The sequence below is a fragment of the Danio rerio genome, chromosome 17 (genome assembly GCF_049306965.1).
Source record: "Danio rerio strain Tuebingen ecotype United States chromosome 17, GRCz12tu, whole genome shotgun sequence".
Taxonomy (NCBI): domain Eukaryota; kingdom Metazoa; phylum Chordata; class Actinopteri; order Cypriniformes; family Danionidae; genus Danio; species Danio rerio.
Genome location: NC_133192.1, coordinates 59514859 through 59530000, shown reverse-complemented (window position 1 = coordinate 59530000; position 15142 = coordinate 59514859). Strand labels below are relative to the sequence as shown.

Sequence of the window (15142 nt, the reverse complement as noted above, 5' to 3'; positions counted from 1 at the left end):
ATTGACTTCTGTGATATTTGTTTTTCCTGCTGTGGAGGTCAATGGTTACCGGTTTTCAGCTTTCTCAGAATATCACCTTCTGGGTTCAACAGGAGAAAGAATCAAAGATTGTGTGTGTGTGTGTGTGTGTGTGTGTATACAGCACCTGTCCGCAGGTCTCCAGCTGCGTCTGCAGGCGATCCAGAACCGTGTGAACCACCAGTGTCTCCAGAACCCCGGCTCCAGCTCCTTCCCGCTCACGCTCCGCAAGTGGCTTCAGTGCACGCAGTTCAAGATGGCGCAGGTGGAGATCCAGTCCTCCGAGGCAGCGTCGCAGTTTTACCCCATGTGATCACACACACACACACACACACACACACACACACACACACACACACACACACACACACACACACAGCTCCAGCAGCAGGTGTAGTGTCTGCAGGTGGACATGAAGCTGTGCTCTTTCTAGTGTGTGTGTGTGTGTGTGTGTGTGTGTGTGTGTGTGTGTGTGTATAAGACTGAGAGGAGTGTGTTAGCCTGAGGTGTTCCCTCTGTGTATAATGTGCAGATTTTAACTCAAATAAACAAGAGGCTTTTTATTAAACGAGCATTAGTTTGAGTGTGTGTTTGTGTCCTGAAATCATTTATTGTAAACACACACTCACCGGCCACTTTATTAGGTACACCTGTCTAACTGCTCACTAACGCACATGTTTAATCAGCCAATCACAGGGCAGCAGCTCACTGCATTTAGGCATGTAGACATGATCAAGAGGATCTGCTGCAGGTCAGAGCGAGCATCAGAATGGGGAAGAAAGGGGATTTAAGAGACTCTGAACGTGGCATGGTTGTTATTTCAGAAACTGCTGATCTACTGGGATTTTCACGCACAACCATCTCTAGAGTTTACAGAGAATGCTCCGACAAACAGGAAATATGTGGTGGAACAGGAGATTGGCATCATGGATGTGCAGCCGACAAATCTGCAGCAACTGTGTGATGCTATCATGACAATATGGAGCAAAATCTCTGAGGAATATCTCCAGCAGCTTGTTGAATCTACAACACCGAGGATTAAGGCAGTTCTGAAGGAAAAAGAGGGTCCAACCCGGTGCTAGTGAAGTGTACCTAATAAAGTGGCCGGTGTGTGTGTGTGTGTGATGAACTCCCACTGCTGAGACGCAGCATCTGTCTGAGCTCTGCTGCCGTGTGTGTTTGAACTCAAAGGTCTTTCAGAAGCTCCTCATTAAAGCCGCTCATATCATCATCATCATCATCATCAGCAGCAGCAGCAGCAGAGGATCCACCATGATCAGTCCAGTGTTCTTACAATATTGATCATCTCCAATAATGCAGCAGACACGAGATGTAGCCTGACCCTGTGAGCATGTGTGAATCATCAACAGACACAGGTTAGTTTAGCCTCTGTATTTACAGTCATGCATCATTCATACATCAGCTTACACATGTGGACTGATGTACACGGCAGAAATGCTGCGTTTGGGTCTTGTTTCTAGGCTAAATGTCCACAAACTCTGAAATCAGTCAGCATTTTCTGGACAAGCAACAATATGGTCTTGTTTTCAGAAATAAATGAAGAGTTTTACCTTAAAACAAGCAAAATAATCTGACAATGGGGGAAGACAGATGCCTATTTGCTTTCAAATAACATTATTTAAATGAGAAGCTCGCTGAACTTTCTGAAAACAGGACTATCTGCTGTGCTTGTCTAGAAAATGCTGACGGATTTCAGAATGTTGAGATATTTGGACTAGAGACAAGGCAAAACCATAAAGAAAGGCATTCTTCAGTGTGTTCTGTAGTATTGTGTCTACTGTTGATATATATTGCACATGTAAATCACGCTGCACTGCATCACTATCCTGCAGAGTGTTCACCTGCTCTCCGTTTCTCCTCGTCCTCCAGCAGGTTGCAGTGCATTAGAGTCCGTCGGTCGGCCATATTGGAGAGCAGAAGGTAAACAAACCCACTGAACCCAACAGAACTGTTTCACTGAGCTGATCACTGCTGCAGAAACGGATCAGTTATAGAGATGTTCTGGGCTGTGCTCATCGCTCAGTTCGACTATTACAGGAAGTGAAAATAAAGGAAAAGAGCAGCGGGAGGAACTACACCTACTTCATCTGCACACTATGATCTTCCTCACAGCAAACACCTGAGGAGATGACAGACTCGTGAGCTCCAGATGAACCCTCTGCTGCTGAATCTATAATATAGTGTCTATAATAACAGAGCGCTCCATCAATGAGGAGGTAGCTTGTCCCAAAGCTTGAACACTCTGGAGGTTCTCTTCCCATCAGCAATAGAGATGATCAGCAGCAGTGTACGTCCGTGTCAGACAGCTGCACTGCTGCTCTTCCTGATGGAGATGGACTCCTCCGCTGTCTGCTTCTTCAGGGGTTTCCTGCACATCACAGTGAATACAGCTTCATTAGGGCTCTGCAATATGCAATATCTCTGTGTAAGTTATTTCGTGATGTCCCAGCATACACTGTTCATCATTAATATGAGCGCAGTAAAGCACTGTGTTCACACTGAGCAAGTGATCTAGCGGTATCAGATGTGGACGCTGTTCATTTTTGGCATTTCATTAGTGTTTATGTTACATTATTTTACATGTTTAATCAAACATTTACCCTGAAGCTGGAAATAAAGAGGGAAATATGAACTCATATGTATGAGGATGTTTCTATAACTACACTCATGACTCTACATCACATGTGGCCAATATCATCTATTGAATGACTGGATTATCAGCATGTGTCCTATACTGGTATATAGCATTATCAGGATAGCAGCTATCTGTCATATCGCCCAGCCCTAAGTGTTATTTATAGTAGTGTTGGCTCAACATTTAATATATTACTTTATTTTAAGCCTTGTTTATTATTAAAAACAAAACAAATACAACACATGCGTGCACACTAATTTCCTTAAAGGGAAACCAAGAGAACTCGTGTTTACTTTCTTATTTTTTAGTTTTAAGTGATTTTGATCATAATATATTACGTTTTCCCCAACGCTGATCATTATTGACCTGACACACACACACACACACACACACACACACACACACACACACACACAGAGAGAGAGGAGAGCAGGGAGAGCGCTGTGTTCTGCAGTGCTTATATTTAGGCTGATTGTGTTTCTGCAGTGAAGCGGGCCGTGCGGGTCTGAATGAGGCTTTATTCTGACTGTATATCTGTGCTGGACTGCCGGAAGCTGCATTACTGACAGTCAGAGCATCAGGAAAATAACATTACATAATCAGCAGATTCCCTGGATAGACCAGCGCTCCTTCAGCTGCGGAGGATCAGACATCATCTGCTGGAGATCTGCTTTATAGCCAGCATCAAGCCGAGGATCTGAGTGAAACGGTCCTGAAATGAGGGAAAGATGTAGCGCAGTGCTGGATTTACTTCTTGGATTGTTGAATTTGAGTGGCTCACAAAATAAGGACGATTGATGAATGGATGAGGGCGAACAGAAACAGGACACACACTGATAGCTCCTCCCTAAAGAATGATAGCTCCGCCCTAAAGCACTGATAGCTCCTCCCTAAATGACTGATAGCTCCGCCCTAAATGATTGATAGCTCCACCCTAAAGGACTGATAGCTCCTCCCTAAAGAGCTGATAGCTCCGCCCTAAAGGCCTAATAGCTCCACCCTAAGGGACTGATAGCTCCTCCCTAAAGAGCTGATAGCTCCGCCCTAAAGGCCTAATAGCTCCACCCTAAAGGACTGATAGCTTTTCCCTAAAGCTCTGATAGCTCCGCCCTAAAGGTCTAATAGCTCTTCCCTAAAGGTTTAATAGCTCCGCCCTAAAGGACTGATAGCTCCTGCAGCGCTGTAGACTGACACCTGCTGGACACAATAAAGAATACACAAAAAACAGCACAATCCACACACACACACACTGATCATTAGCGCTCCTCTGTGTGTGTGTGTGTGTGTGTGTGTGTGTGTGTGTGTGTGTGTGTGTGTGTGTGTGTGTGTGTGTGTGTGTGTGTGTGAGAGAGATATATTTAGGGACCGAGCACCGAAACGGTGCGTAGGCCCTATTGGAATTGCTCCGTTTATTATTATTCTTCTTCTTCTTCTTCTTCCGCGGAATGAATCGCGGTTTTGAGGGGCTAAACATGCCCGAAAACTCACGCAACTTTGCACACGCCTCAGAAGTGGCGAAAATTTACGTTTGTTATGGGCTTCGGAAGTGGGCGTGGCAAAATGACTCGACAGCGCCACCTAGAAAAATTAAACGGACGAGCCCCCGATCCACGAATCACGCACATGCACGAAAATTGACACACACCTCAAACATGCCAAAACATACGAAAAAGTCTCTTGGAGCCATATCTCAAACCCAACAGGAAGTCGGATATTTTTAACTTCCTGCGGCGAAAAAGTGGCGTTTTTGCCATTTCCAGGCGTTGTATTTTAACGAACTCCTCCTAGGGATTTTATCCGATCGACATCAAAATTGGGTTTTGTCATCTAAAGGCCTTGGCGATGTTAAATTGCGAAGCTTTAGAGTTTTCGTCGATGGGCGTGTCCGTGGCGGCCTCGCAAACTTTGACGATTCGCCACAAAAGAGGAAGTCGTTATAACTCAGGCATGCATTATCCGATCTGCCTCAAAATTCACACGCTTGATAAGCGTTCTGACCTGAATACATTTATATGCTGATATCCAGATACAGTTATAGCGCCACCTGCTGGCCACAGGAAATGACATGATTTATGGAGTTATAAACTCCTCCCACAAATTTTATCGTATCAACACCAAAATTGAGTGGTGTTATCTGAAAGCTCTAGCGATGATATATTGTGAAGATCTAGAGTTTTCGCAGAGGGGTGTGTCCATGGCGGTATGACAAACCTCAACGCTTCGCCATGGAACAGGAAGTCCTCATAACTCAACCACACAATGTCCGATCAGCCTGACACTTCACATGGTTGATAAACGTCATCTCTTGAACACATCCACATAACAATATTGAAGTGGGCGTGGCAAAATGACTCAACAGCGCCACCTAGAAAAATAGAGCCCCCGATCTACGAATCACGCACATGCACAAAAATTGGCACACACCTCAAACATGGCAAAACATACGAAAAAGTCTCTTGGAGCCATATCTCAAACCCAACAGGAAGTCGGATATTTTTAACTTCCTGTGGCGAAAAAGTGCCGTTTTTGCCATTTTCAGGCGTTGTATTTTAACGAACTCCTCCTAGGGATTTTATCTGATAAACACCAAAATTGGGTTTTGTCATCTGAAAGCCTTGGTGATGTTAAATTGCGAAGCTTTAGAGTTTTCATCGATGGGCGTGTCCGTGGCGGCCTCGCAAACTTTGATGATTCGCCACAAAACAGGTAGTCTTTATAACTCAGGCAAGCATTATTCGATCTGCCTCAAAATTCATACATTTAATAACAGTCCTGACCTGATCAGGTTTACGTGCCGATATCCAGTTACAGTTATAGCGCCACCTGCTGGCCACAGGAAATGACATGTTTGACACTGTAACAAACTCCTTCCACAAACTTTCCTGTATCAGCACCAAAATAGAGTGGTGTCATCTGAAAGCTCTAGCGATGATATATTGTAAAGATCTAGAGTTTTTGCAGAGGGGCGTGTCTGTGGTGGCATGACAAACCTCAACGCTTCGCCATGGAACAGGAATTTCTTATAACTCAACCACACAATGTCTGATCTGCCTGAAACTTCACATGGTTGATGAAAGTCCTCTCCTGAGCACTTCTACATATTAATATTGAGTCAGAGTTATAGCGCCACCTGCTGGCAGAAGGAATTTTGGCTTGTAACTCGGCCACACAATGTCAGATCTGCCTAAAATGTCATATGGTTGATGAAAGTCCTCTCCTAAACCTTCATAATAATATTGAGTATTTCATAGCGCCACCTGCTGGCAAAATGTAGTTTGTCTTAAAACACAATCTCCACACAATCTCTGATCTGCCTGAAACTTCACATGGTTGATAAGATTCCTCTCCGGAAGACATCTACATGCCAATCTTAAGTCACAGTTATAGCGCCACCTGCTGACAGGAGGAAGTTTGGCATAAATCTGTGATTTTCTTAGATTTTTTTTAATATATTGGCTTAAATTATTATTGTTCGCTGTTCTCTGTCATCGTAAGGTCATCGGGCGGCGGTGAGCCCGGGTGCGAGGTCCCTATCATCGCTGCTTGCAGCTTTAATTATTAGGGACCGAGCACCGAAACGGTGCGTAGGCCCTATTGGAATTGCTCCGTTTTTTATTATTATTATTATTATTATTATTATTATTCCGCCCCCAATCGGGGCACTTTTGAGGGTCTAAACATGCCCGAAAACTCACGAAAATTTGCACACACACCAAACACGGTGTAAATGGCTGGGTTTTATGGGTTTCGGAAGTGGGCGTGGCAAAATGACTCGACAGCGCCACCTAGAAAAATTAAACGGACGAGCCCCCGATCCATGAATCACGCACATGCACGAAAATTGGCACACACCTCAAACATGCCAAAACATACGAAAAAGTCTCTTGGAGCCATATCTCAAACCCAACAGGAAGTCGGATATTTTTGACTTCCTGCGGCGAAAAAGTGGAGTTTTTGCCATTTCCAGGCGTTGTATTTTAACGAACTCCTCCTAGGGATTTTATCCGATCGACACCAAAATTGGGTTTTGTCATCTAAAGGCCTTGGCGATGTTAAATTGCGAAGCTTTAGAGTTTTCGTCGATGGGCGTGTCCGTGGCGGCCTCGCAAACTTTGACGATTCGCCACAAAAGAGGAAGTCGTTATAACTCAGGCATGCATTATCTGATCTGCCTCAAAATTCACACATTTGATAACAGTCCGGACCTGAATACATTTATATGCTGATATCCAGATACAGTTATAGCGCCACCTGCTGGCCACAGGAAATGGCATGTTTTACGGTGTGACTAACTCCTCCCACAAATTTTATCGTATCAGCACCAAATTTGAGTGGTGTTATCTGAAAGCTCTAGCGATGATATATTGTGAAGATCTAGAGTTTTTGCAGAGGGGCGTGTCCGTGGCGGCATGACAAACCTCAACGCTTCGCCATGGAACAGGAAGTCCTTATAACTCAACCACACAATGTCCAATCTGCCTGAAACTTCACAAGGTTGATAAAAGTACTCTCCCGAACACATCTTCATAACAATATTGAAGTGGGCGTGGCAAAATGACTCGACAGCGCCACCTACAAAAACTAATCGGACGAGCCCCCGATCCACGAATCACGCACATGCACGAAAATTGGCACACACCTCAAACATGCCAAAACATACGAAAAAGTCTCTTGGAGCCATATCTCAAACCCAACAGGAAGTCGGTTATTTTTAACTTCCTGTGGCGAAAAAGTGGCATTTTTGCCTTTTCCAGGCGTTGTATTTTAACGAACTCCTCCTAGGGATTTTATCTTATCAACACCAAAATTTGGTTTTGTCATCTAAAGGCCTTGGCGATGTTAAATTGCGAAGCTTTTGAGTTTTCATCGATGGGCGTGTCCGTGGCGGCCTCGCAAACTTTGACGATTCGCCACAAAACAGGAAGTCGTTATAACTCAGGCATGCATTATCCGATCTGCCTAAAAAATTCACACATTTGATAACAGTCCTGACCTGAATACATTTATATGCTGATATCCAGATAGAGTTATAGCGCCACCTGCTGGCCACAGGAAATGACATGTTTTACATTGTAATATACTCCTTCCGCAAACTTTATTATATTAGCACCAAATTTGAGTGATGTTATTTGAAAGCTCTAGCAATGACATATTGTAAAGATCTAGAGATTTTGCAGAGGGGCGTGTCCGTGGCGGCATGACAAACCTCAACGCTTCGCCATGGAACAGGAAATGCTTATAACTCAACCACACAATGTGCGATCTGCCTGAAACTTCACAAGGTTGATCATATTCATCTCCTGAACACATCCACATAACAATATTGAGCCTGTCATAGCGCCACCTGCTGGCAGAAGGTAGTTTGGCTTGTAACTCAACCACACAATGTCCGATCTGCGTGAAACTTCACATGGTTGATGAAAGTCCTATCCTAAGCACATCTACATAATTATAATGAGTCTGTCATAGCGCCACCTGCTGGTAGAAGGTATTTTGGCTTATAACTCAGCCACACGATTTCTGATCTGCCTGAAACTTCACATGGTTGATTAAATTCCTCTCCTGAAGACATCTACATTGCAATATTGAGTCACAGTTATAGCGCCACCTGCTGGCAGAAGATAGTTTGGCTTATAACTCAGCCACACAAAGTCTGACCAGCCTGAAAATTAACATGGTTGATTAAAATCCTCTCCTGAAGACATCTACATGCCAATAGCGAGTCACAGTTATAGCGCCACCTGCTGGCAACAGGAAATTACATATAACTCAGCCAAACAATGTCCGATCTGGCTGAAAATTCACATGGTTGATAAGATTCCTCTACTGAAGGCATCTACATGCAAATCTTGAGACAGAGTCATAACGCCACCTGCTGACAAGAAAAAGTTTGGCATGAATAAGTGATTTTCTCAGGTTCTTTATATAAATCGGCTTAAATTAATATTGTTCGCTGTTCTCTGTCATCCTGAGGCCAACGGGCGGCGGTGAGCCCGGGTGCGAGGTCCCTTTCATCGCTGCTTGCAGCTTTAATTATTATTATTATTATTATTCTCCTCCGGAATGAATCGCGGTTTTGAGGGGCTAAACATGCCCGAAAACTCACGCAACTTTGCACACGCCTCAGAAGTGGCGAAAATTTACGTTTATTATGGGCTTCGGAAAGGGGTGTGGCAAAATGACTCGACAGCGCCACCTAGAAAAATTAAACGGACGAGCCCCCGATCCACGAATCACGCACATGCACGAAAATTGGCACACATCTCAAACATGCCAAAACATACGAAAAAGTCTCTTGGAGCCATATCTCAAACCCAACAGGAAGTCGGATATTTTTAACTTCCTGCGGCGAAAAAGTGGCGTTTTTGCCATTTCCAGGCGTTGTATTTTAACGAACTCCTCCTAGGGATTTTATCCGATCGACACCAAAATTGGGTTTTGTCATCTAAAGGCCTTGGCGATGTTAAATTGCGAAGCTTTAGAGTTTTCATCGATGGGCGTGTCCGTGGCGGCCTCGCAAACTTTGACGATTCGCCACAAAAGAGGAAGTCGTTATAACTCAGGCATGCATTATCAGATCTGCCTCAAAATTCACACGCTTGATAAGCGTCCTGACCTGAACACGTTTACATGCCGATATCCAGATACAGTTACAGCGCCACCTGCTGGCCACAGGAAATGACATGATTTACGGAGTTATAAACTCCTCCCACAAATTTTATCGTATCAACACCAAAATTGAGTGGTGTCCTCTGAAAGCTCTAGCGATATTATATTGTGAAGATCTAGAGTTTTCGCAGAGGGGTGTGTCCATGGCGGTATGACAAACCTCAACGCTTCGCCATGGAACAGGAAGTCCTCATAACTCAACCACACAATGTCCGATCTGCCTGAAACTTCACATGGTTGATAAACGTCATCTCTTGAACACATCCACATAACAATATTGAAGTAGGCGTGGCAAAATGACTCGACAGCGCCACCTAGAAAAATTAAACAAACGAGCCCCCGACCTACGAATCACGCACATGCACGAAAATTGGCACACACCTCAAACATGGCAAAACATACGAAAAAGTCTCTTGGAGCCATATCTCAAACCCAACAGGAAGTCGGATATTTTTAACTTCCTGTGGCGAAAAAGTGGCCCTTTTGCCATTTCCAGGCGTTGTATTTTAACGAACTCCTCCTAGGGATTTTATCTGATAAACACCAAAATTGGGTTTTGTCATCTTAAAGCCTTGGTGATGTTAAATTGCGAAGCTTTAGAGTTTTCATCGATGGGTGTGTCCGTGGCGGCCTCGCAAACTTTGATGATTCGCCACAAAACAGGAAGTCTTTATAACTCTGGCATGCAATATTCGATCTGCCTCAAAATTCACACATTTAATAACAGTCCTGACCTGATCAGGTTTACGTGCCGATATCCAGTTACAGTTATAGCGCCACCTGCTGGCCACAGGAAATGACATGTTTGACACTGTAACAAACTCCTTCCACAAACTTTCCTGTATCAGCACCAAAATAGAGTGGTGTCATCTGAAAGCTCTAGCGATGATATATTGTAAAGATCTAGAGTTTTTGCAGAGGGGCGTGTCTGTGGTGGCATGACAAACCTCAACGCTTCGCCATGGAACAGGAAATGCTTATAACTCAACCACACAATGTCTGATCTGCCTGAAACTTCACATGGTTGATGAAAGTCCTCTCCTGAGCACTTCTACATAATAATATTGAGTCAGAGTCATAGCGCCACCTGCTGGCAGAATAAATTTTGGCTTGTAACTCGGCCACACAATGTCAGATCTGCCTAAAATGTCACATGGTTGATGAAAGTCCTCTCCTAAACACATCTACATAATAATATTGAGTCTTTCATAGCGCCACCTGCTGGCAGAAGGTAGTTTGGCTTATAACTCAGCCACACAATGTCCCATGTGCCTGAAACTTCACATGGTTGATAAGATTCCTCTCCGGAAGACATCTACATGCCAATCTTAAGTCACAGTTATAGCGCCACCTGCTGACAGAAGGAAGTTTGGCATAAATCTGTGATTTTCTTAGATCTTTTTTTATATATTGGCTTAAATTATTATTGTTCGCTGTTCTCTGTCATCGTAAGGTCACCGGGCGGCGGTGAGCCCGGGTGCGAGGTCCCTATCATCGCTGCTTGCAGCTTTAATTATGGTTATATTCATGGTTATCCCGCGTGGTGTGAGCAGGTCTTTAGTTCCTCTTTCCTCCTGCTGGTTTGATCTCTGCTGGCTTTATGGCCTCCGCCCTGACACCGGCCGCCCGGCGCTCCGCTGCTCAATAATGCATGCAGCAGCTGGAGACACACACACTTCACAGAGAGCAGCAGTGTTGGACTGCACAGCTGTCGGAGTGTGTTTGAAGCCTGAGCAGGACAGAGAGCGTCTCGTCATCCATTCTGCTGAAGACTGATTCACCTGACCATCTGTCCGGCAAAGAGGGTCAAGCACAGACAAACACTGGGTCAAACACTGGGTCAAACACAGACAAACACTGGGTCAAACACTGGGTCAAACACTGGGTCAAACACAGACAAACACTGGGTCAAACACTGGGTCAAACACAGACAAACACTGGGTCAAACACAGACAAACACTGGGTCAAACACTGGGTCAAACACGCACAATGATCTGCGAGTGGGCTGAGCAGAATAATCACTCCTTCATTGTGTGGTCCCTTGATTAATCTGGGTCTCCACAGTCATACCTGCCAACACTCCTGTTTTTCTTGTGAGTCTCCTGTATTTCAGACCCATCTCCCAGAAAACTCCTGGAATTTATCATACAATGAGGACGTTCTCCTGTCACACTGAACTTGGCTCATCAGTGCCCTTACTAGTGCACCTGACCTACTGATAAACTTGCAGCCAGTGAGCTGATTGAGACGCAGCCCGTGTTCATGAGCAGTGGTGTATGGATGGGACAGATGAAGTGAGCTCAGCGTCTGCACCTTCTGATGGCCTTGTAGCAGTAGATGAGCGTCAGCAGCAGGACGGCGGTCAGCGCGGACCCCGTGGACCCCAAAACCAGCAGCTCCGTCCACCAGGGGGCGCACAGGACTGCAGGAGCCACCTCAGCTGAAAAAAACACACACACACACACACCGCTGAACACTGCATACACACACACACACACTCCTCTCTGAGCTGCTGAACACTTCACTAATACCTCAATCATCATCTGAACAGGTGTGACCCTGGACCTCTCATAAAAGCAGGAGTAACAGCAGTCTGCAGATGTGCCTCACACTAGTTAAGGGACCATAAGTAATTGGACAGAATAATACTCATAACTCAATCTGTCGCTCTTTAATACTCGGTTCAAGTCCTCTGCAGTGGATTACAGCCTGACGTGTGGAGCACAGAGACATGAGCAGACGCTGGGTTCAGTCCTGCTGGTGCTCTGCCTGACCTCTACTGCTCTGTCTTCAGCTCCTGCCTGTTCTTGAGGCATTTCCCCTTCAGTTTAGTCTTCAGCATGTGAAATGCATGCTCTATCAGGTTCAGATCAGGGGATTGGCTTGGCCATTGCGTAACATTCCCCTTCTCCTTCAGAAACTCTTTGTTTGCTGTTGCAGTATGTTTGGGTCATCCTCCATCTGCTCTGTGAAGCGCCGTCCACTGAGTTCTGAAGCATTTGGCTGAATATGAGCAGAGAATACTGCCTGAGACACTCCAGAACTCATCCTGCTGCTGTAACACACACCACCGCTGAGAAGACAACTGTCTGATTACTTTTGGTCCCTTAACAAGTGTGAGGCACACATGCAGACTGCTGTAACTCCTCCAGCGTTCAGCTGATGTGCATGTAAACACCCTCAGAGTAAAGCTGGCCGTCTACAGTAGAGCACGTCTTCATTTCACATGCATTGTGTTGCTGTGTAGAGACACACTGCTGGAGCTGTGGCCATGCCCACATACTGATGGAGCTCACTGTATACAGCATGCCAAGAATGATTAGATTAGTAGGTAAAGAGAGATCCATCAGCCTTACCTGGAGACAGCAGTCCTGGTGGTGGTGGAGGAGGAGGAGGTGGAGGAGGAAGAGGAGGATACAGTCGACACCCACACAGCTCACAGCCCTCAGCTCCACTGCTCATCTCATACTGACAGCAGGAGCACTGCAGCTCCGCCTGCACACACACACACACACACAGGTGGAGGGAGACAGGTGGAGAGAGATAGAGAAACGATGAATGGACAGGTGGAGGGAAAGGTAGAGAGAAAGTTCAAGGAGTTCAGATGGAGTCACACAGGAAGGTGTACTATATCTCTAAACTCTGAGTGAAGCCCCACAGCATGAGTGATGATAATAAACACCTGATCATCATCAGAGTCAGCAGGACACACACACACACACACACACATACACACACACACACACACACTATTATCATTATAACATGACACATTTTGGAGACATTGAGAAAGACCTATTAAAATAGTGCTACTAAAGAATTAATTGCTAATTATTCAAATGAATGATGTTTTGAATAAGACACTGAGAAGAACTGATGTTCATAAATAGGCTTTTCCTTAACTTTCTAAAATGCCAAATTACAGACCGTGTGTAGTGTAGTGCAGTGTACCTGGCAACAGAGCAGGCAGTGTGTGAGCAGCAGACGCCACGCAGAGTCCCGCATGCTCCGCTCCGCTCCGGCCAGCACACCGCGCACACCCGCTCTCCGCGCTCCGACTCCGGGAGAAGTTCCTTCACTTACTCAGTCAGCTCATGACGGTAATCACGCTGATCAACACAACTGGAGGATGTTATGAGCGGTTATGATCGCTGTAAGTCCACAGAGGATGATGATGATGATGATGATGATGATGATGATGATGATGATGATGATGATGATGATGATGATGATCCTCCCGCAGATCTGAACACATGCAGAAATCAAGCAGAGACTCGCAGATCTGTCAGTTGCGTAACTCTCTCTCTCTCTCTCTCTCTCTCTCTCTCTCTCTCTCTCTCTCTCTCTCTCTCTCTCTCTCTCTCTCTCTCTCTCTCTCTCTCTCTCTCTCTCTCTCTCTCTCTCTCTCTCTCTCTCTCTCTCTCTCTCTCTCTCTCTCTCTCTCTCTCTGTCTCTCTCTCTCTCTCTCTCTCTCTGTCTCTCTCTCTCTCTCTCTCTCTCTCTCTCTGTCTCTCTCTCTCTCTCTCTCTCTCTCTCTCTCTCTCTCTGTCTCTCTCTCTCTCTCTCTCTCTCTGTCTCTCTCTCTATCTCTCTCTGTCTCTCTCTCTCTCTGTCTCTCTCTCTCTCTCTCTCTCTCTCTCTGTCTCTCTCTCTCTCTCTCTCTCTGTCTCTCTCTCTCTCTCTCTCTCTCTCTCTCTCTCTCTCTCTCTCTCTCTCTCTCTCTCTCTCTCTCTCTCTCTCTCTCTCTCTCTCTGTCTCTCTCTCTCTCTCTCTCTCTCTCTGTCTCTCTCTCTCTCTCTCTCTCTCTCTCTCTCTCTCTCTCTCTCTCTCTCTCTCTCTCTCTCTCTCTCTCTCTCTCTCTCTCTGTCTCTCTCTCTCTCTCTCTCTCTCTCTCTCTCTCTCTGTCTCTCTCTCTCTCTCTCTCTCTCTCTCTCTCTCTCTCTCTCTCTCTCTCTCTCTCTCTCTCTCTCTCTGTCTCTCTCTCTCTCTCTCTCTCTCTCTCTCTCTCTCTCTCTGTCTCTCTCTCTCTCTCTCTCTCTCTCTCTCTCTCTCTCTCTCTCTCTCTCTCTCTCTCTCTCTCTCTCTCTCTCTCTCTCTCTCTCTCTCTCTCTCTCTCTCTCTCTCTCTCTGTCTCTCTCTCTCTCTCTCTCTCTCTGTCTCTCTCTCTCTCTCTCTCTCTCTCTCTCTGTCTCTCTCTCTCTCTCTCTCTCTCTCTCTCTCTCTCTCTGTCTCTCTCTCTCTCTCTCTCTGTCTCTCTCTCTATCTCTCTCTGTCTCTCTCTCTCTCTGTCTCTCTCTCTCTCTCTCTCTCTCTCTCTGTCTCTCTCTCTCTCTCTCTCTGTCTCTCTCTCTCTCTCTCTCTCTCTCTCTCTCTCTCTCTCTCTCTCTCTCTCTCTCTCTGTCTCTCTCTCTCTCTCTCTCTCTCTCTGTCTCTCTCTCTCTCTCTCTCTCTCTCTCTCTCTCTCTCTCTCTCTCTCTCTGTCTCTCTCTCTCTCTCTCTGTCTCTCTCTCTCTCTCTCTCTCTCTCTCTCTCTCTGTCTCTCTCTCTCTCTCTCTCTGTCTCTCTCTCTCTCTGTCTCTCTCTCTCTCTCTCTCTCTCTCTCTCTGTCTCTCTCTCTCTCTCTCTCTCTCTCTCTCTCTCTCTCTCAATTCAGTAGTTACTTTATTGTCATGACAAATGTTAACCATAGCATTTATAAAGTTCACATAAAAAGTAACATACATATATAATAAAAAACACAGTAAACACAATAGATAGTGTGTGTATGTATATATATATATATATATATATATATATATA

General features: G+C 45.3%; 2 protein-coding genes across 5 annotated transcripts in view; one reads left to right on the top strand and one right to left on the bottom strand.

The window, feature by feature from the left end:
* unc79 (unc-79 homolog, NALCN channel complex subunit) overlaps nucleotides 1–590 on the top strand; it is a 34993-nt gene extending 34403 nt beyond the window's left edge. For all 4 annotated transcript variants that reach the window (XM_073927709.1, XM_073927708.1, XM_073927707.1 and 1 more), the window contains one exon: nucleotides 143–590. In XM_073927709.1, coding sequence (XP_073783810.1) covers nucleotides 143–331 — 189 coding nt within the window. In that variant the 3' untranslated portion in view covers nucleotides 332–590. The remainder of the gene's footprint in view (nucleotides 1–142) is intronic.
* The window catches only part of nek9 (NIMA related kinase 9), a 129464-nt gene that overhangs the window by 13999 nt on the left and 100323 nt on the right, over nucleotides 1–15142 (bottom strand). The window lies entirely within an intron of this gene.